The 19,006-nt window shown below is 32.8% G+C and overlaps 4 protein-coding genes and 1 long non-coding RNA gene across 14 annotated transcripts in view; 2 read left to right on the top strand and 3 right to left on the bottom strand.

Annotated features, from left to right (window-relative positions):
• Positions 1-7,032, top strand: part of LOC124181573 (DNA-binding protein RFX2) — an 18,488-nt gene extending 11,456 nt beyond the window's left edge. For 3 of the 4 annotated variants that reach the window (XM_046568253.1, XM_046568250.1, XM_046568252.1), the window contains exons 12-19: positions 164-285; positions 419-516; positions 673-828; positions 1,037-1,239; positions 1,328-1,481; positions 1,563-1,614; positions 1,695-1,747; positions 2,243-7,032. In XM_046568253.1, the coding sequence (XP_046424209.1) occupies positions 164-285; positions 419-516; positions 673-828; positions 1,037-1,239; positions 1,328-1,481; positions 1,563-1,614; positions 1,695-1,747; positions 2,243-2,275 (871 nt within the window). In that variant the 3' untranslated portion in view covers positions 2,276-7,032. The remainder of the gene's footprint in view (positions 1-163; positions 286-418; positions 517-672; positions 829-1,036; positions 1,240-1,327; positions 1,482-1,562; positions 1,615-1,694; positions 1,748-2,242) is intronic. The other variant, XM_046568251.1, reaches the window with a different exon arrangement.
• On the bottom strand, positions 167-7,504 carry LOC124181578. The gene is made up of 3 exons (XR_006870510.1): positions 7,349-7,504; positions 383-493; positions 167-296 (listed from the first exon to the last, which is right to left on the bottom strand). It is a non-coding gene; the product is annotated as an uncharacterized LOC124181578 (long non-coding RNA).
• Positions 7,475-18,291, top strand: LOC124181575 (traB domain-containing protein). 6 transcript variants are annotated; one of them, XM_046568256.1, is made up of 8 exons: positions 7,475-7,574; positions 8,761-9,109; positions 9,936-10,132; positions 10,203-10,317; positions 10,469-10,605; positions 10,700-11,109; positions 11,271-11,424; positions 18,157-18,291. In XM_046568256.1, exons 1-8 carry the CDS (start codon positions 7,512-7,514, stop codon positions 18,196-18,198), a joined length of 1,467 nt encoding a protein of 488 aa, XP_046424212.1. In that variant the 5' UTR covers positions 7,475-7,511; the 3' UTR covers positions 18,199-18,291. The 6 variants fall into 6 exon arrangements, with proteins under 6 accessions (XP_046424212.1, XP_046424214.1, XP_046424213.1 ...); XM_046568258.1 differs by lacking the exon at positions 18,157-18,291 and adding an exon at positions 17,619-17,821; XM_046568257.1 differs by lacking the exon at positions 18,157-18,291 and adding an exon at positions 14,534-15,356.
• On the bottom strand, positions 12,600-16,166 carry LOC124181576 (regucalcin-like). Of its 2 annotated transcripts, none has more exons than XM_046568261.1 (5): positions 15,968-16,166; positions 15,045-15,251; positions 14,568-14,786; positions 14,369-14,481; positions 12,600-14,251 (listed from the first exon to the last, which is right to left on the bottom strand). In XM_046568261.1, exons 1-5 carry the CDS (start codon positions 16,164-16,166, stop codon positions 13,925-13,927), a joined length of 1,065 nt encoding a protein of 354 aa, XP_046424217.1. In that variant the 3' UTR covers positions 12,600-13,924. The 2 variants fall into 2 exon arrangements, with proteins under 2 accessions (XP_046424217.1, XP_046424218.1); XM_046568262.1 differs by lacking the exon at positions 15,968-16,166 and adding an exon at positions 15,581-15,650.
• Positions 17,521-19,006, bottom strand: LOC124181577 (holocytochrome c-type synthase). The gene is made up of 3 exons (XM_046568263.1): positions 18,782-19,006; positions 17,959-18,314; positions 17,521-17,866 (listed from the first exon to the last, which is right to left on the bottom strand). The coding sequence occupies exons 1-3, from the start codon at positions 19,004-19,006 to the stop codon at positions 17,623-17,625; spliced, it is 825 nt and encodes a 274-aa protein (XP_046424219.1). The 3' UTR covers positions 17,521-17,622.

Here is a 19,006-nt window from a genome sequence, read left to right as displayed (position 1 = left end):
TTTATGTTAATTCACCGACCACTAAAGCCAGCAAATCGAAAGATTGAAAAATTATGAAGTGCCTGATGTCAATCTTCCGGCATGTTCTATTTATTCTCATTTCATAACTGTGTGTCAAGTTTACAAACAAACAAATTTATAAAGTTATTGTTTATTTTTATAGGACTAAACTGTATCAAATGTGTAAGTGCTCAGCAGTCCAGGATTTCATCAGAAGGGTTGATTATACATTTTACCAAAATCTTGTTGAAGTACTTATGCCAGATGTTCTGCGACCCATTCCCAGTACGTATTTTCTAGATTGACAATGAACAATTTTTGCCACGTTACACGTAATTCTCACAAAATATACTTTATAGTTGGTTCCTGTAATACAGTTTACCTTCAATAATCCTTTCTAACAAATTCTGTCATACAGGTTCTCTTACCCAGTCGATTAGAAACTTTGCTAAAGGTCTTGAATCTTGGTTGACTTCGGCTATGCATGATTGTCCTGAAGAGATGATGCAGATCAAGGTACACGTTATATTTGAGATCTTATTGCTAATAACATCATTTGTTACTATAATTGGAGTGACAGTTTACGGATTTAAATTAACCACTACTATCATTAAATGACTGCTAGTGATTTACTGTTGTATGAAACGCAATTTTTTTTTTTTTGCATTTCAGCTTACAGCTGTATCAGCATTTGCACAAACCTTGCGACGATACACATCGCTCAATCATTTAGCTCAAGCTGCCCGTGCTGTACTACAGAATTCTAGTCAAATTAATCAAATGCTGGCTGATTTGAATCGCGTTGACTTTCACAATGTTCAGGAACAGGTAATTATGATTCAAATTTCACGAATTCGATATATAACCATAATAATTAATAATCACATGCACTTAAATTCAATTACTGTATATTTTTGACGGTTCATTCATTTCTATCGTTTCAGAATTGCTATAATTTCTGGTTTAATGATTTCACCATCATTGAATACTTTGTAAACAGAAGAAATAAATATGTTTAAAAATGATGAATTTTCAGGCTTCATGGGTATGCCAGTGTGATTACGCAGTTGTACAACGATTGGAAGCTGATTTCAAAGTTACACTACAGCAACAAAATTCATTGGAGCAATGGGCAGTATGGCTGAAAGGCGTTGTTACGCAAGTACTTAAACCCTATGAAGGAAAGCCGACCTTCGCTAAAGCTGCTCGTCAATTTTTACTAAAATGGTCCTTCTATAGGTAAATATTTCACTCGGAATACTGTTAATAACTAGTTCTATGAAATTCACTGGTGAAGAATGAATAAGTCTTGATACTTTACTTCCAGCTCAATGGTCATAAGAGATCTTACACTAAGAAGTGCTGCTAGTTTCGGTTCATTTCACCTGATTCGGCTTCTATACGATGAATACATGTTCTACTTGATTGAACACCAAGTAGCAGTTGCTACTGGCACAACACCTATAGCAGTAATGGGTGATGTAAGTGTCCCAAGTATAATCGAACATAAATATATTTGGCCTGGATATAACACGAACATTATTATTGCTCTCTGATTGCAGAAAAATCAAAGCTGTTCACTAATCAATGCATTTGCAGCAACATCGAATGGAGGTAATTTTGTATCATATGATTCTTTATTAGAACCGATCTACTTTATTACATGCTAATTGAGAATACATATAATAAATTAGGTGTCCCTATTACGTATGTAGACGTGGACATGGCAACGCTGCAGGTCAAACAGGTACATATGTACATAAATATGTGTTTATATAGACGTTTATTAATGTGCAATGTTCAGTAGATCCGATATTATTTGACCCCGCGTAGAAACGAAATAGTTCAGGTTTCTCGCATTTAGCTTTTCTCTCTTATGGGAGAAAAATTCATTTCTCACAGTATCTTTCTTCATATCAATTCTACTTTTATTTAGTTGATATATAGTGAGGCAGCAATGAACAATATATCAAATTATAAAATTTATATCTACTTATCTGCTGTTTTTTTTTTCATAATTTTATTCTGTTCCTGTGTCCACTGAATACCTATGATATCTACAATATAATAATATCTACAAAATCGTTCAATTCATCGTTTATGGAACATATCAGAGGGTATAGAAAGAGCATTTTATTTTAAAATTTTTATTTGATTGTTGATTGTGTGTAGCTGTTGAATATACTCTGATCTGATTATGTCAGAATACTAAAGGTTCCTAAATTTTTAAATATTGTTTCAGATACATCGAGCACCATCCAATCAAAGCGCATAAAGTTAAGCTAACTGCATATCTTTGCCTGTTAAAATGTGAGTAATTAGTTCAAAACGATATATTGAGGGGTAAAGCTAATATTAACGCGGGCAGGCCTATTATTCCATACTAGTCCGATAGATTATTATTTTATTTATTGACGAATAGTCGTTGCACTATAATAATATAATGAAGTAATTAGTGACTGCATGCCCACACGAGTCCTGAAATTTCGTACACTTGCATAATAGTGCCTATTACAACTTTTTATGCAATTTAAAGATCAATTGAATATCTCCAAAAGAGGTGTAAAAACATTTTATGAACTTTTTGGTCAGCAGCAGAAAACCACGTTTCATAATGTTACTGTTTGGTACTTGGCTTTTTTCCTTCTTAATTTGTTCTATGAATTTGAGTTACACCCAAATTTTAGGCATCATATTAAATAATATAGTATAAGCGAGAAAGTACTAAGCTGGTTAAGAACTTCCTGGGATGTAACATTTTATTCTAGCTTCATTTTTACGAATGCAGTGCCGAGATTAGACATTTAGTTTTTTATAAAATGATTGAAAGTTTATTACACTGAGCTATCCGTGATTATAAATCGTTAAATTGATATGCAATACGTTTCAATACGGTTTTGTTAGCAAAATTGTATGTTTCAAACATAATTTTACCAAATGTTCCAGCATGTGATTTATGTTGTTTTATTTACACATGGGGACTCGTTGAAAATAAATTCTTGTATTCTTAATTAATGAAGCAAGAAAATTCATTAAAATAATTAAAATGATAATATTTTTTTGAAAAATTCACACAAACAATACTAGATAATTTATTTTGTATGAATTGATTAAGTATGCCAGATTTATCGATCGTGTATCAAAATACACGTAATAATGTTATATTTATGCACAATACAAGATATTTTTTCAATCCAACTATCATATAATATTTGTTAGGTAATCACTGTTTAAAAGAGATTTCTTACGTGTGATTTGTGTGCCAGATATAAATTTATGAAAAATATTTTTTGTTTACATACCAATGATTGTGAATACCAATTATTACGCCAGTGATTACTAACAAAACATGAACCAAACATTTTAGTATTCGCATATAAATTGATTGGCTAGTTCATAATATAGCCTATTTATCAAAGCTTGGAGAATGAACGTGCATTTTAAATATACATGCATGCAGCATATCATATTTGAGTGGTTAAACTATTTTACAGGCCCGTTACAAACTCAATAGCAGTCAAGTGTCCTCATCCAATTTTTCATTCGTAACCTTTCTTTTTATTTTTAATTATACATGTGAAACCATACTCTTATGAATTGTAAATGGATGTTTAATTGAAGGCATTGTAAATATTTCATACATAGAATTCAATTTAGTTGATTCTATCTGTGTTTTTGGTACTCTACCCATTAATCGACTAACGCCAAAAAATTTGAATAGGTGTTCATTTGTAGTAAGTTCAGTTATGCATTAGATAGTACAGCAGTTTGTTGTCTTTGAATTAAAGAAGGACGCCTTAAATTTTTTTCTCTTGACCTTTTAATAGGGTGTCCAGCGACCGTGAATTTCTGGAAAAGCGGGAATTGTACGGGAAGTTGAAATTGCTCTTGAAAATGCGGGAAACATACGGGCATTTTATATAGCAACCGGGAATTTTTTCATCAAATGGAACTTCCATAAAATTTCGACCTGGGTCTAATAATGAGAGCCCTTACTCAACTCCTTTTAGATTACAATCATATCTTCGAAATATTATATAATAACTCATCTAGTTATATTATTAATAAATATAAGCCATGTAAGTCTTTCCTTTTTCGCGTCAATTTCCTTAACACATCTCATATACCTACAACTGCCATGGATACATGTCTTAAGCAGGGCATAGGGATGCTCAACCCTTTTTTTCGGGATATCCAACTGATTTGGAAATTTTTGTTCATCGACGAGCATATTATTTACAATAAGTATCATCCGTATTTAAAGATTACTATTTAAAACAGCTAATATTCCGTAGTTATGCAGCTCAAAATAATGTTATGAGTATCCGGGAATTTTCAGAAAATGAGCGGGAAAATACGAGACTTATACGAGAATTTTTAAGTCCTGTGTTGCTGGACACCCTGTTTAACTTACGTTTTAACATATGCAGTTTCTATAATTCAACGCCTAGGATTTTACCATTTTGAAGTATTCGAATTTCAGAACTAACGAAATGTAGCAATTCTTTGAAAAGCGATGTGACTATAAACTGATCTCAATATTTTAAACAACCTTCTAATTTCTACCAGTTGTCGTGGAGTAGTTAGGTAGCTCTCTGTTGAAAACTTGAATTCAATAAAAATTATTTACTGCACAAGACATACGTATTTATAAAATACACGTAATTATTTTTCTATCATAATTTGAATATCTCAAAATCAAAGCACCGTGCTTCAATATTGTTTCTATAGACAATGGCACTGAGATTTAAACATATTGATGAACCAAAAATTGGATATTTCCCATTGCTTATCAAAAATACTTTTGTTATATGTGTATAAGAAACCATTGGTAACAATACATTGCATTCATTTTGTGTTTGTAAATTCAAGAAATGAATTTAGATGCAGATAAATAATTTTCTCGCGTGAATATAAATTATTTACGATCCAGTTATAAGGCATTTCAGCATTATATTGTAAGCTCTACTCTGTCGTAATTTGCTACTGTCCATCATCTCACTAACATCTGTAATGCATAGGATGTAAACTTATACAGGCTGACTCTGCATCTTATCTCTTTTGTACAGAATGTGTTTGAACGTCAATCGTGACTAGGGTCGCGTGTGGAATTCGAGTTACACAAAAATATTTGCAACAATATTAATGAGTAACTGAGTATTTCTGCAATATCGAGTTCACTGCATATTAGCAACTTAAACTACTATATTTCTGATTATTTATTATACAAAGAGAAACAGACAATGTATGAAATGTACGATTTTTTTCGTTAGGGGTTGATGTGTACACAAGGCTTGATTAAATGGACATACTGTAATAATAATAATAATACTAATAATATTAATGTAGTGCAATCAATATTGCGCACAGTAAATGCACTGTTTTTATAGACGTCGAAAATGAATGTTCCTTAATATGCAGTAAATATTTTAAGGTAATGATGGAATTAATTTCGGTTAAGTCTAAAGTCAATACTTAACGCTTTATTAAATCATCTTGATACAGGGTGTTCAAACAAAATTGTAACTGTCAACGAAAAGAAGATGTAATAGTCAAATAATCAATGTTATTCTATCTGTTATGGAATCAAAATTGATGTTGAATACCCTGTAACATTAAGAGTGTATATTGCAAGTACAGATCTCGCTTCACATATTGCATTATATCACAATTAAATGCGAGCATAATTTTAATGTAGATTATATATAAAGGCATTACGTTAACGTACTAGTCAGAATCTATACAGTAAGTCGAAAACAGGGAATGCGTATTGCATAGCTCGTCGTTTATTTGTCATGTTAGAATTAATTAATGTGCACTGAAAAATATTTCTATAATTATATTGAATGAGCTTATATGTGTAAAAGAAAAACAAAAGAAAAAAAAATTATCAACAACTAAATGTACCTAATTTAAGGATTGATGACAAGTAGGTGTTTTATGGTAATTCTTTGAGGTAATAAAATAAAAACAACAGAATTTAAGAGAAAACATGTACCAGGTAGAGTGCTGAATATTTCGAGGCTAGTAATATTCAATTACAATATATCACTGCCGTCAACACATGATCCAACTATTCAAAGATTTGAAATCATATTGAGAATTCTAAAATGTAGTGCGGATGGATACTTATTTCTAATGATGTTAAAATATCCAATATTAATCTAAGCTCGGAGTTAATCAAAACTTTATTGATGTATTCACTAGACAAACTTTATAGCCCAAATAATTTGAAAAATCTTATAGTGCATTATACAGCTGATATATAATTCAATATAGGTACAATAAATAGATGAATGAGAATGTTCAGATACAATGCAAAGTAAAGCTTAGATAGTTATAATTTTGGTCAGTGAATTATTCCACGATGTATAAAAGTGTACAAGATTCCTTAACCCTATTTTTGAGCTTTTTGAGTAACATAAAATTAAAAATATATAGTTTACAGAATTGATATCTGGGCTGATAATTTGATCATTGATATCCAGCACTCTATCCTTATACTCGTTGCATACAAATTTGAGGTTTTATATTTTTCATAAAAGCAAAGTGGCACAAGGTAAAAGTAGCTTATTTCGAACCAAATACTTCAAATGACTCGATATCTAATCAACCAAGTTTCCTATGTTGTGGAATAAAATGGCCTTAAATATTCCCAAAGATGAAAAAAATGAGAGAAAAGTAGATGATAAAAATAAAGTAACTAACAATTGCTGTCCTACTAGAGTTGGGCCAGGGAAAGTCCATTATAATAAAATTGCTTTCTTTATGACGTATAGAAAATATTTTGATACCTTTCAATTTGCACAAGAAACTAAAAATGCATTCATTACTGCTTAGATAAGATTATATGTAAGAAAAAATATAGCTCAAAATAACAACATATGCAAATATATATACAATATATATACAATATATATATACACATGTATGTATATGTATATATTTATATAATGTGAGAAAACTTAAGGATCATATGAGGTGTGCGATTCGCAAACATTGAATTACATAATAAATATATGTTAAAAGTCATTTCTGTCCATGTTTCTTTTGCGGGTAAACACTACAGCGTGTCAATGACTTATGCATAACCAGTACGACACCAGCACTGACACTGTCATATTGAAGTTAATAGCATAGATTTGATCGCATATCCATTCAATCATCCACACAACGTTACGAGCTCCAGTTGTTAGAATTTAAACATGAGTATATAACACAGTGGTAGGAACTCTTTTATTGTAACGTCACTTGATTTATCAGAGATATTCAATTAAACTTATTATGTTTTCAACAACTAATTTATTTACAGTAAAACTTATGCACGAATATGAGGATTTGATCAAACCTTTGATTGCGTGATGATATTGCCTAGGCTCGATCCTATTTTTGGTAATGAAAAATAATTGATCACTACTATATATATGTTTAAAACTTATTTTCGTTCAAACAAGTAAGTAAGTGAAGTAAGTAAGTAAGTAAGTTCGTTCAAGTAAGTGAAGATGGCGTGAATGTCGCGAATGCCACGAATACCTAAATACCATTTGATGGAAAACATACTAATTTGTAACAATGTAATAACCAGGATTCTTCTCTTTTTAGTAACATTTATGCATACTATAGTGACTTTCTAGTCATTTATGCATACCACAGCTTATGCATGTGTATGTAATAAGGAAATGCCTGAAATAACATAACCTCATTTCTTCTTGACAATACAAGTAGCGCCGCTTTGGCTGCATTAGTGGTAACTCAATGGTTGCATCCACGATTCGCATTTAGAAAATGCATAACCATCATTTGCATTTGTCATTCCCAATTGTATTCGTGATATAAATTTTAGTTTCTGCTTCGAAATTGATAGAAACTAATACACGGAAATACGTTCTAAATATTCACCTTTAATGCTAAACCTGTTGGTTCAAGGTCAGTACGTGTCTACGTTACGTCTTGTGTTTTTTTTTTTCCAACCATATTACTATCGCTTATTACCACTCTCTTGACTCTGTGATTGCTTAAATTTCTCAGATTACGTACATAGTTGATAAAAATCAAAGACGGCTAATAAATCATTCTCAGTAATCGTCAAAGTCTGCCGTGAAATAGTACATCTCATTTTCGCCCAAGTATGTATTCTACAACTCGAAAAGAGGTTATGGCATTGCGCAATATGGACCCTTTAAAATCACATGTTTATTCACTAGATCATTAAAAATTTCTCGTCTTCTGAGTGTATGTAGTTTTCATTCGCATTACGAAAACACTCAGAATTGATCGTGCCTGTCTATGTAGATATTTTTACAATGGAGTTGCCTTTGTAATATGAAAATCTTTCCACCAAATGAGAAGATTGTTGACCCATTTAAAATTAATCAAGACCTACGGTCACATTGACTCATTGTCACGCTAGTTTTCACAATTTTCACCGACGTGTAAAACAGAAACGTGAAACTTATAAAATATTACTTTTTTTTTGCTTCATATCATTTACTAGTCTCACTAAAATGAAAACACTATGGAAATTGAATTTGCTTAAATACTTGTACCTTCACTTGACCACATATCTGCATGCTTCAAAATATAACAAATGTGATAACTTTCCATTGACGCAGTAACATAATGCTGATCATGATTTTGTTTTTACTGACCATATCTATAATCTATATTTGAGTATTAAGAGGTTGATTCAAAACAATGTATAAATGATAATATGAAATTATGCAGTTTAACTAATTACCAGATATGTTTTTGATTACATAGTTTGAAGCAATAATGTCACAACAAGATGAAACTAAAGAGCCTCTAATTGGGGATTTTAAGAGGCAAAACTTACTACAAATGACAGAAGATGAGCATCTCACTATGATGAACGAAAGGGGTGATCACAATCCGAACCCTGGTCAGAAGAAACATGCATTGACCGAGGCCTTCCTTATAGGAGAATCTGGCAGTCAATCTGCTTCTCAAGATGATGTGATACCACAGTCGTCCTCTGTTTCAATTCCTGATGATAAAACTCATGAAACTGATCAAGATACTGGCGATAAACGTATACGCACAGAATCACCTGATAGTGAAATAGTTGTTATCGATGATAACGGTGAACATAGTTAGTGTAACTTCTTTTAAATTCTATATCAAGATTTGACGTCCGTTGTGACAGACACAAGACGACACGATACGTAATGCATCATATTTTGGCATAGATCTACAGTCACGTTGTATTAGTATTTTTTATATAATCAGTTGAATGCAAGAACTGCAGTCTTGGTCTAGTATTTTTACTAAATAGCACGCAAATAACACTTTAGCTCTTAAATACTTATTGTTTACACTTCACATGATCTTCATGTCAAGATTAATATAAATAATCTTTCCATCTTAAAAATTACACTAGTTGTAATTTTTACACAGTACCAATCTCAATAGCTAGCACTTGAAATTAGAATAGTAATGATGCAGTTTGATAACTGCACGATTTTAACATTTTGTATATTGGAAAGCAGTTAAATACCCAATTTCTAAAAATCAGGCAGTAAATCAGATTGATTAGTTATATATCGAGATTTGATGTGCTTTCTAACTGTGCAATATATAAGTCACTTCGGGTACCTGATTTCTTATTGCATTTGTATGGCTTCATAGAGGTATATAACAGACAGCTAATAGGATAATGAAATCAATGCTGAACTACAGACATAATTTCTATTCTACACAGCACTTATCATAACGTGTACCGTAATAGATCTAATCATGCCGTCTTACTATAGAAAGATACGTAAATATAAAAAATTTCAAGGTGTGCCAATATGTGTATCCCGTACTCAAAATTCAACTGGAGACTGTTTGTGGTTTCATGATGTTTTCTAATATTGAAACGTTACGTTTGATTTGTTACTAAAGTTTTTTGCATGAATTTACTTTATTGATTGCAGAAAGCATCGGATCCGGTCCAGAATATGACGTCGATGCTGGAGTATCTACACACAATACTGATGATAAGGAATATGATACTTCTATTGATAATAACTTACCAGAGACAGTAACGTTACTTACAGCGTCTAGTGGAAGCAAATTGTATCTAGTGGGAACAGCCCATTTCAGTACGGAAAGTCAAAATGATGTTGCCAAAGTAATTAATAATATTTATTGAGTATTGAGAAATACATTATTATGTATTGATGACATTTATATTGGCACAGATGATTCAGGCCGTTCAACCTCATATAGTCATGGTCGAACTCTGTAAAGCTAGGGTCAATATTTTACAACTTGACGAAAAGACAATACTTGAGGAGGCACAGAAACTTAGTTTTGGTATGTATGAAATATTTAATTGTATCCTATTATTACCTTTTTTCGTGTCATATAAATGAAACCTGCATACTTCTATTCACTGAAAGAGTGAATAAACAATGCCTCAAAACTTATCGTTTCAACTGACAAGATGGTCACCGTTCACTTTCAGAAAATATCCGCAATACAATTCAACAAAATGGGCTTTTCAATGGACTGATGTACATTCTTTTGTTGAACATGTCTGCTCGTCTTACTAAGGAGCTTGGAATGGCTCCTGGTGGAGAATTTCGTCGAGCTTTTGCTGAGGTACAGAGACTATCGTTATAAGAAAACAAGAAACTTCACAGTCTTTTTTCTATCATAAAGATATCACTAATGATTTTTTATTGCATTCCACCAGGCAAAGAATGTACCAAACTGTTTGGTACATATGGGTGATCGGCCAATCAATATAACTATTCAGAGAGCACTGAGCTCACTGTCTTGGTGGCAGACTCTGAAACTTGGATGGCATTTATTGGCATCAACAGGACCAATAAGTAAGGAAGAAGTTGAACGTTGTAAACGCCGAGATTTATTGGAAGAGATGCTTGCTGAGATAACTGGGGAGTTTCCGATACTAGGCGAGGTCTTTGTCAAGGAACGGGATCTCTACCTGACACACTCACTTCAACTCGCATGTCTCCCACAACGCACTGCAACCAGCTTTATGCCAGTTAGAGTAGTAGGTGTTGTTGGAATCGGACATGTATCTGGAATTGTGAAACACTGGGGCAAAGTGAAGACGTCAGAAATTCCACCTATTTTAAGGTCAGTCAATTTTCGAAATACAAAACTTTTAAACATTCCTTGATCAGCACTGCGAACATTTCTTTTTACGCTCTGATTCAATCTGAGACTTGACCAAAAATATCAAGTTCAAAAATTATATTTTGATTTATTGTAATTTTCTGTTACTTTTATTCTTACAGAATACCTCCACCATCACTGTCAAGCAAAGTTTTACGTTTCACTGTGAAAGCTTCATTTGTTGGTGCAATTATTTTCATAGGATATAAGATAATTCCAATGCCATCTGGCGAAACTATTCAATCACTCAAGTCATCGGTCGGAGGCTTTTGGAAGGTTAGTGCTGCCCGATAAACAAACTCTGCTGTCGTTCACCTACCATTTATTAACGCATTTTTATCTCAACCAAATATTTTTCTTTCTTTTAATTTCCGTGCTGCTTTCTTCTGAAGTATCTATTGAGTTGCTTCAAATTTGTTGACTCAAATTTATTATAACGATGGAAGCGAAAGGTTGTGAAGATCTGTACGAACATGTACAGGCAGATATTATTTACATAGTCAAAAACATACCTGGGCCAGGTGTAGATCTTGAAGAGTTTGAATCTGAATTTTCAAGCGGTTGCATGTGTGATCAGATGTGCGTGGAAAATTGTTCCTGCACTCGTTTTTCTATCAATTACGTAAACGACTGTATTTTAGATGAAAAAATATCAGGTCCCGTTGTTGAGTGCAATGAACATTGTAAGTGCCGCAATAATTGTGGAAACAGACTAGTACAATATGGTCCGTTGGATTGTTTAGTAGTGTCACAGACAGAACTGAAGGGTTACGGTTTGAAAACTATGAAAATAATTAAAAAGGGACAATTCATATGTGAATATGCTGGCGAGGTAATAGGAATAGAGGAGGCAAAATGTAGAATAGAAACAAACAAACGTGGGAAATCAATGAATTATGTTTTGACTGTTTCCGAGCATTTAATTCATCGAACTATAAAAACTTGTATTGATCCAAAGTTTTTTGGAAACATCGGCCGATATTGCAACCATAGCTGTGAACCTAATGCTACCCTCGTGCCAGTTAGAATAGAAGGAATAGTGCCTAGATTATGTTTATTTGCGTCAAGTGATATAGGAGAAGGTGAAGAAATTACCTTCAATTACGCGGGGGAAGAAGCAAATTCCGTCCACAATCTTAGTGATACGCCCTGCCTTTGCGGTTCTTCTAACTGCGTTCGTTATTTACCACATCACCCAATTATGTGAGAATGGATCACTACATAAAAATCGTTCAATAATGAAAGCAGGAGAATTAGTGAAACATTGTACAGTAACTTGTACACCCTTAATAGGAATATATTCTCAATTGTTATACATTTGTTTAAAGTTTCGCATCTTGATAACATTTTTACGTTGCTTTTCTCACAAATTGAATTGAAATAAAATACTGTCAAATTAAAAAAAAAAATAACCATCTTTTGGTAGTTAATAATACTTTTTTTTTTCAAGATTATGACTTCTAAAATTGAGATGTGAGCAATTCAACCAAGTTTGTACAGTTAATAGCTTTATAGATCTTGATGGAATTAGTTAAAGGTATCATCAAGCTTGGATCATTCGAAATATATTAACAATTTCAGTTTGTAAACTGGAACAAATTTTTGCTTACATTTAAAACTTTGAAGACAGGGCGCGGGAATGCGGCAACTTTGCTTGTCTCTCGCATTAACTTAATCTGCTAGTTGGAGTAATGAATGAAAAATTATGGAAAGATAAAAAACATGTTATTTACGAAATAAATCACAACTAATATTTAAAAAGTTGAGGAATCTTGAAGATGATCCTGAATTCGGGGGGGATTAGAGAACTCAGTGAAGACTGAAGACACAAGACAAATATATAATAAAATTAATAAAAAAGAAATATAATATAAGAAAAAGTATTTAAAACTCTAAATATGATAATCATGTTATGAGCCATTATACATGATTTCGAGTAGACTAAATTCGTGAATTCTCTTTTTAGCTACTTACCAATAATATTTTCACAATAATGCTTGCAAATTCTTCAAACGACAACTAAGCGAACTTCCGATTAGCTATTGCAAATACAAAGTATTGAGAGCAATCGTCGCTGTAGAAATAAATATATGCTTGGGAAGGGGATAGTCAAGATTTTTTATAATTTATATTGTTGCCTGTTAAGTCAAACAATGTACATGTTAATCACTCAACATTGTATCAATAAAATACATAAATTATTCATTTTTCCTTCACAAATAATTAATGTAGATAGTAACAAAATATTGTACACGTTGGTTGGTATAATCCCATATTAATTTCTTTGAAAGTTAAGAAATCTTACAACCAGTTCAATTGGAGAATTTCCTTTATCCAGATTTCACTTGATTGATATTTTTATTGCATCTCAATAGAGTCAGTAAATTGAAACCTATTGATATGTGTAAATGGATATAATAAATATTCATTATATTTTTGGAATTGTCTTGGGTTTGTTAGTGGCTTTATGTTATATTAATAATTACTGATAGTTGCACACAGGCAATGAATTGGTAATCTCTGCAGTCATAATTCGGAAAGGTAAATAAAGGTGATATATAAATGGTATTGCCATATCGTGAACTCAGATACATTAATAGTATTGCCAGTTAAAAAGTAATATTGCATACCGAATGATTGTGGTGTCAGTTCAATATAAAAAAAAAAGGCCAATCTAAAACCATGCCTTCAATCATGTACACTACGTCACCTCACAAATTGTCAGCTAGTGATGTTGATATTTTTGCAATAAATACAACAAGAGTTATTTTCAGCATCAACTACAAGTGAGTATTAACATAATGAATGCATAAATAAAAGTAGAAATCTTTGTGAAATGCAGAGAATTTGAATCAGACGTTGTTGTCGTTGTGTACATCACATAGTTGTCTCCAGCATAACCTCTTGATCCAAGCCCTGTTATTCTATAAGTTGCACCGCTTTCAGGATAATTAGTGAGCTCATCATCTGACAAACCCTTTTTCGCGGTGGTTACATATAATTCATCCAATTCTTGTCCACCCCAAGCTAATGATGTCACTTTTGAAGAGTTGAGTGGAATAGACATCAGTAATGATCCGTTTGTAGGGTTCACAACTATCACCTATTCAATTATATCCCACAAATTATGTGCAAATTTATAAGACAAATCATTGACAGAATGAGAATTTTGTAGTTATTTGATATATCATCATTGACGCGATATTTCAGATATTTTTACCTGGTATCCACCATAGCATGCTAGCCAAAGATTTCCATCAGTATCAATTGTAAACCCATCGCTGGTACCATTTATTGCTTGTTCGGTAAAATTGAATAAGCGTTGTCGGTTGCCTAAACAAGTTTTCAGATTTATTACTTGAATCTAAAACTGTAAGTTTTTTAGGACACGTAGATAATTGACGGGAATCCCAACTTACTCAATGGATTGTCAGCAGTTGCATTGAAGTCAAAGGAATCAATGGTATTATCACCAGTGTCTGTGTAATACATCATAGTTCCGTCCGCAGACCATGCTAAACCGTTTGAAATCAAAAGATCTTCTAATTGTGTTGTAATTGAGCTATATGGTGTTACTCGATATAATTTCCCAGTTCTCTCTGTTATTACATCAGCCGTAACCTCTGGCCCCATAGTTCCTGTAAATAAATGATAATTTCGAATTATTAAATTGCTAAGAGGAATCGGTGAGCTGTGGAATTAATCAATTCACAATCACATATCCGCAAAACTTATGCATGCCAATTACAAAGTAGAAATGCACATTATTTTTTAGAGATGTTGTTGGTTCAAATAAGAGTCAGTAGAAAACAAGCAAAATCTTATAAAAATGATTCTTGACTTTGTCACATAAAATAACTTGACACCAACATTTCTATACAGAATTGCATGTTTACCTGCCCAAAGTGTTCCAGAGCGGTCCACTTTTGCATCATTAAATCTAGAACCATCTGAATCTTGTATTGCGCTATAAATAATTGATGATTCTGGCGTTGAATCCTGCTGTCCATCCCATATAACATGTCTTATATCTAATTCTGTTGAAATTAAGAATTCATCTGTTTTTCCTGCTATCGGTATGATAAAAGTTACCGCCCCACCATCTAAAAAAAAAACAAATAAACCACATCGTTAGGGTAGCCTTGATTGTTGACGTAATCTATTAGAAATCTGGAATCAGCCAATAAATCAATATTTTTCAACTCGCATTGGTTGAGTTTCCTTCACACCTACGATAGTAATTTGTATTTGCCCATTCCTTCCATCATAAGATATCATTTAATCAATGTACTGCAATTATTGCTATCAATCCTGTTATCTTTCCACTAAACAGACATCGATAAGCGAGATTAATCAGTTTCTCACATCAAAAAATAAGCACCATTATAACATTTACATGATTTTGCAAACTAATTTTTTATTTCGTAAATACCTGGTATGACCATTCAAGCCTTCTTTAATTTAATGTCTCGTGTTTCCTATCAAAATATGGTGAAGCTTACTATGTCATTCCATCTTGTCTACTGAAACTGACCATTCCTAACATTTAAGACATTATGATTTTGTTTTAGTCATGAATAATGCATACAATTAAAATGCTTGTGGCTTTAACTAAACTGTTAATAGGTATTAACAATATGTTGATTGTGATTTTGATAATGCGCTTGATTACAGGAAATAATTCATTTACGAATGAACTATTTCGTATCTGACTGCACAGATTAATTTCATTTTGCAAAACCATAATTTGATTATTGTCACTTCTATTAAATTTTACTTGCTAATGTTTATGGATCTGAATTTTATCAAAATATCTTACCAAGTGTAGTATAGTTGTGAACACCAGTTGAAGGATCGTAAACATGAATGGTTGAGTTAGTAATATCTACGAAGTATAATAATTGAGTCAATGCATTCCAATGTGGGCCTTCGCCCAACAGAAGAGGCTCAGTAATTTGTTCCACTTCGTAGCCCCATGATGGACACAACAAACACAGCAGCATACACAATCTAAGCATTGTTTGCAAAATTTCAAAGCCGGTCCAAAATTCACTGTAAAAATCATTAATCCCATTGTAAATTTTAATTATTATTTTCTGTTTAATGAAACTGTATTCTAAAGTTCAGTTATAGATAAAAAAATTTTCTAAAAATGCAAGTTGCCGAGAATATAATAAAGAATTTTACTTACATTTATGTCAATAAATTTTCTGCTCGAATTAGAAATAATATAATATGAACCTAGACGTCAAGAGCAATAAATGTACCAGAGTTGTCAATTTACTATCAGCAGCACATTCGACCTCATCGGTTGCGAACGGGATCCTGAACAGCAGAAACTCTTTGGAATTTGATTTGTAAATGTACTTATATATGAACCTGTCAGAGTTAAGATGACAATCAAACCTATATCTTAATTAGCTTTGTTTTCTTGTGTTTTCTTACTGCTATCACAGATATAAATTAATCCTAAGTACTCTCCATATGACCAGATACGTCGAGTTTCAATAAAATATCGTAAACACTTATGATATACACTCGTGATTTCTATCTATGCGCGTTGATGTTAAAATTTAAATATCTTGTAACTCTCAGGAGTTATTAGAGAAAATAGCTGGGTTCGTTAAGCCGAAAGAAGTGATCAAACAGTTCTAATTAAATCAAGCTAGGAAAATGATTTTATTGACGATACATGTTTACGGTTTAAAGTTTGCAACATGGATCAGATTTGATCTATTGTAACAATATTACAGATTAGTAAAGTATAATTTAGCTTCAAAACGATTCTTGGCAAAATAATTTCTCTAGAATAAATTAGATGTTATTTAATTGGTATACAGCGAACAGAAGTGACATGCAAAAAAAATATTAATATTCAATATTCGGCAACATGAAAAAACAGTATTTTAAAAATGACGTAAACAGTGGCTGTAACTAAGATTTAAGCAACAGTAAAAGACACGTAGTTATTGACATTTTAATGAAATGGATACTTTATAAATGGTCAGTTTTGAAAATAAGAGACTTAGCTATCGTGGGTGATTATGCCTTATCCATTTCTTTGGTTCAGAGGTGTGATATAAAAATAATTGATGTGTAATTTCCAATATTTCACGGACATGTTAATGAGTCGGATGTGGGATCAAAACAATGTCGTCCTTATTACATGAGATCATCTGATTCATTCCATGGGATTACAGTACGTAGCATGAATCTTGATATTTGCCCTTGGTGAATGAATTGGACAAGCATTAACTCATAAGCTGTATATGCACTAGTGCTAATTTGTAATTAATTTGAGCAATATGATAAACATAAAATTGCACTCTCCAGACAAGCATGGAATGATATGGACTCAAGTACCATCAAAAATTGTTTCTCTGAATTTTTATTAACATATTAACGATAAGATATATAATACAAGTATGAGTGATAGCAGAAATGATATACTATTTTTTGTGTATGTACAGTAGTCTATCCTGACTGGGTTGCTGTAGTCTGCTGGTTACTATCCTCACGACTGTATCTCCAGCGCCACCAAGCCACCTTCATTCTGTCCCAAATGTTGTCTAAAGAATCCATTGCTGGCCTAACATCTAGCAGTGCAAATGTATATTTTTCATCAACGTCTCCGCCATCGTAATAATCAATTACGTATCTCACATCTTTCCCACATCGGTCCACAATCCAATCGTGGCGATCGAAAGGTAGTTCATACCTTCAACAAAATACGTAATATGATATTATTACTACACATTATATGAGGCTGAAATGAATTAAGAATAATTATGGATATTTCTTTCAACATACCCCATCCAGTGGCGAATTCGAGCACGTGGAGAATATTTGGTCGCATTGCCACCAAAACTTCGCAATCTGGGATTACCGCATTCCCTAGCATGAAGTGCTTCCCACTTGAGTACCTCTTGCCAAGCCTGCTCGTTATTAGCATTGTGAATCTTGATTATGTCATCCATATCTTTTGGTGCCAAGTCGTCATTTTTCCAGCGCCAACCTTTTCTCAACATGGCATTCCAGAACATCTGTTGAGATGGGTACACCCAGAAACTACCTTCATCACTTGCCTTTGGGATTGAAGATACTTGCCTCTCTGTGGGCAGTGGGAAAGGCTGATCGGGTGCAGGCTGCTGATTACCCGCAGGCATCTGGTATTGAGATGATATTTTACTTAGTCAATCATTCATTTGTTATGATAAACAATGGAACAATAGTTTGTGCTAAGATAACAGCGTTCTATCAAACAATCACGTGTGCATTAAGATTTTGTAATATCAAGGTTGTCGAAGAATATTTCGATGTTTTCTTTTTTCAGTTAACATGCAACACATTAATATTTTGCTTATAATGAGAACTTTGGATTACAAACCAAATATGTGAAACAATAAAACAATATTCATTCTAAATTATTCCCTCATTTAGATTTCAATGAAATGTACAATTTTTTGGTGAGCACAAAATCACTAAAGAAGAATGAAAGATGGGAATGATAATAGTATAGGGCCATTGCAATCACAGCTCACCTACTACAAATAGACTGATTTTTTACATAGAGAAGAAAACACTCGGAGTCGTTTTTCCTATCTTTGATTAAAGCGACTATGACTGCACTAACCATATTAAGAGGATTAATGTCACCATCTGCAACATTAGCTATGGGACATTCACTGACAATTTTAGTCGACTGTTCAGGTTTGGGCTTATGCATGGGGCATTCCGGAGGAGGCTCGCCTTCAAAGGTCTTGTGAACATGTGGCTTGGATTTAACATGAGGCTCTTGCAATACTGGTGATATCACTTCCGTAGCTGCGACCGAGGCTGATGTAAGTGTATTACCCAT

Source organism: Neodiprion fabricii, chromosome 4, assembly GCF_021155785.1.
Source record: "Neodiprion fabricii isolate iyNeoFabr1 chromosome 4, iyNeoFabr1.1, whole genome shotgun sequence".
NCBI lineage: Eukaryota > Metazoa > Arthropoda > Insecta > Hymenoptera > Diprionidae > Neodiprion > Neodiprion fabricii.
The sequence above is the reverse complement of the archived record's forward strand: the minus strand, read 5'-3'. Positions and strand labels throughout refer to the sequence as shown.

Excerpts from the sequence above, each read along its gene's own strand:
- LOC124181575 (XM_046568254.1), top strand. The coding sequence starts at position 7,512 with ATGTCGCGAATGCCACGAATACCTAAATACCATTTGATGGAAAACATA. Across the intron at positions 7,575-8,760 it reads ACATACTAATTTGTAACAAT|TTTGAAGCAATAATGTCACA; the intron begins GTAATAACCAGG and ends TTGATTACATAG. Across the intron at positions 9,110-9,935 it reads CGATGATAACGGTGAACATA|AAAGCATCGGATCCGGTCCA; the intron begins GTTAGTGTAACT and ends TATTGATTGCAG.
- LOC124181576 (XM_046568261.1), bottom strand. The coding sequence starts at position 16,166 with ATGCTTAGATTGTGTATGCTGCTGTGTTTGTTGTGTCCATCATGGGGC. Across the intron at positions 14,787-15,044 it reads CTCTGGAACACTTTGGGCAG|GAACTATGGGGCCAGAGGTT; the intron begins GTAAACATGCAA and ends ATTTATTTACAG. Across the intron at positions 14,482-14,567 it reads AACTGCTGACAATCCATTGA|GCAACCGACAACGCTTATTC; the intron begins GTAAGTTGGGAT and ends AAACTTGTTTAG.
- LOC124181577 (XM_046568263.1), bottom strand. The coding sequence starts at position 19,006 with ATGGGTAATACACTTACATCAGCCTCGGTCGCAGCTACGGAAGTGATA. Across the intron at positions 18,315-18,781 it reads ACATTAATCCTCTTAATATG|ATGCCTGCGGGTAATCAGCA; the intron begins GTTAGTGCAGTC and ends TCTCAATACCAG. Across the intron at positions 17,867-17,958 it reads CGAATTCGCCACTGGATGGG|GTATGAACTACCTTTCGATC; the intron begins GTATGTTGAAAG and ends ATTTTGTTGAAG.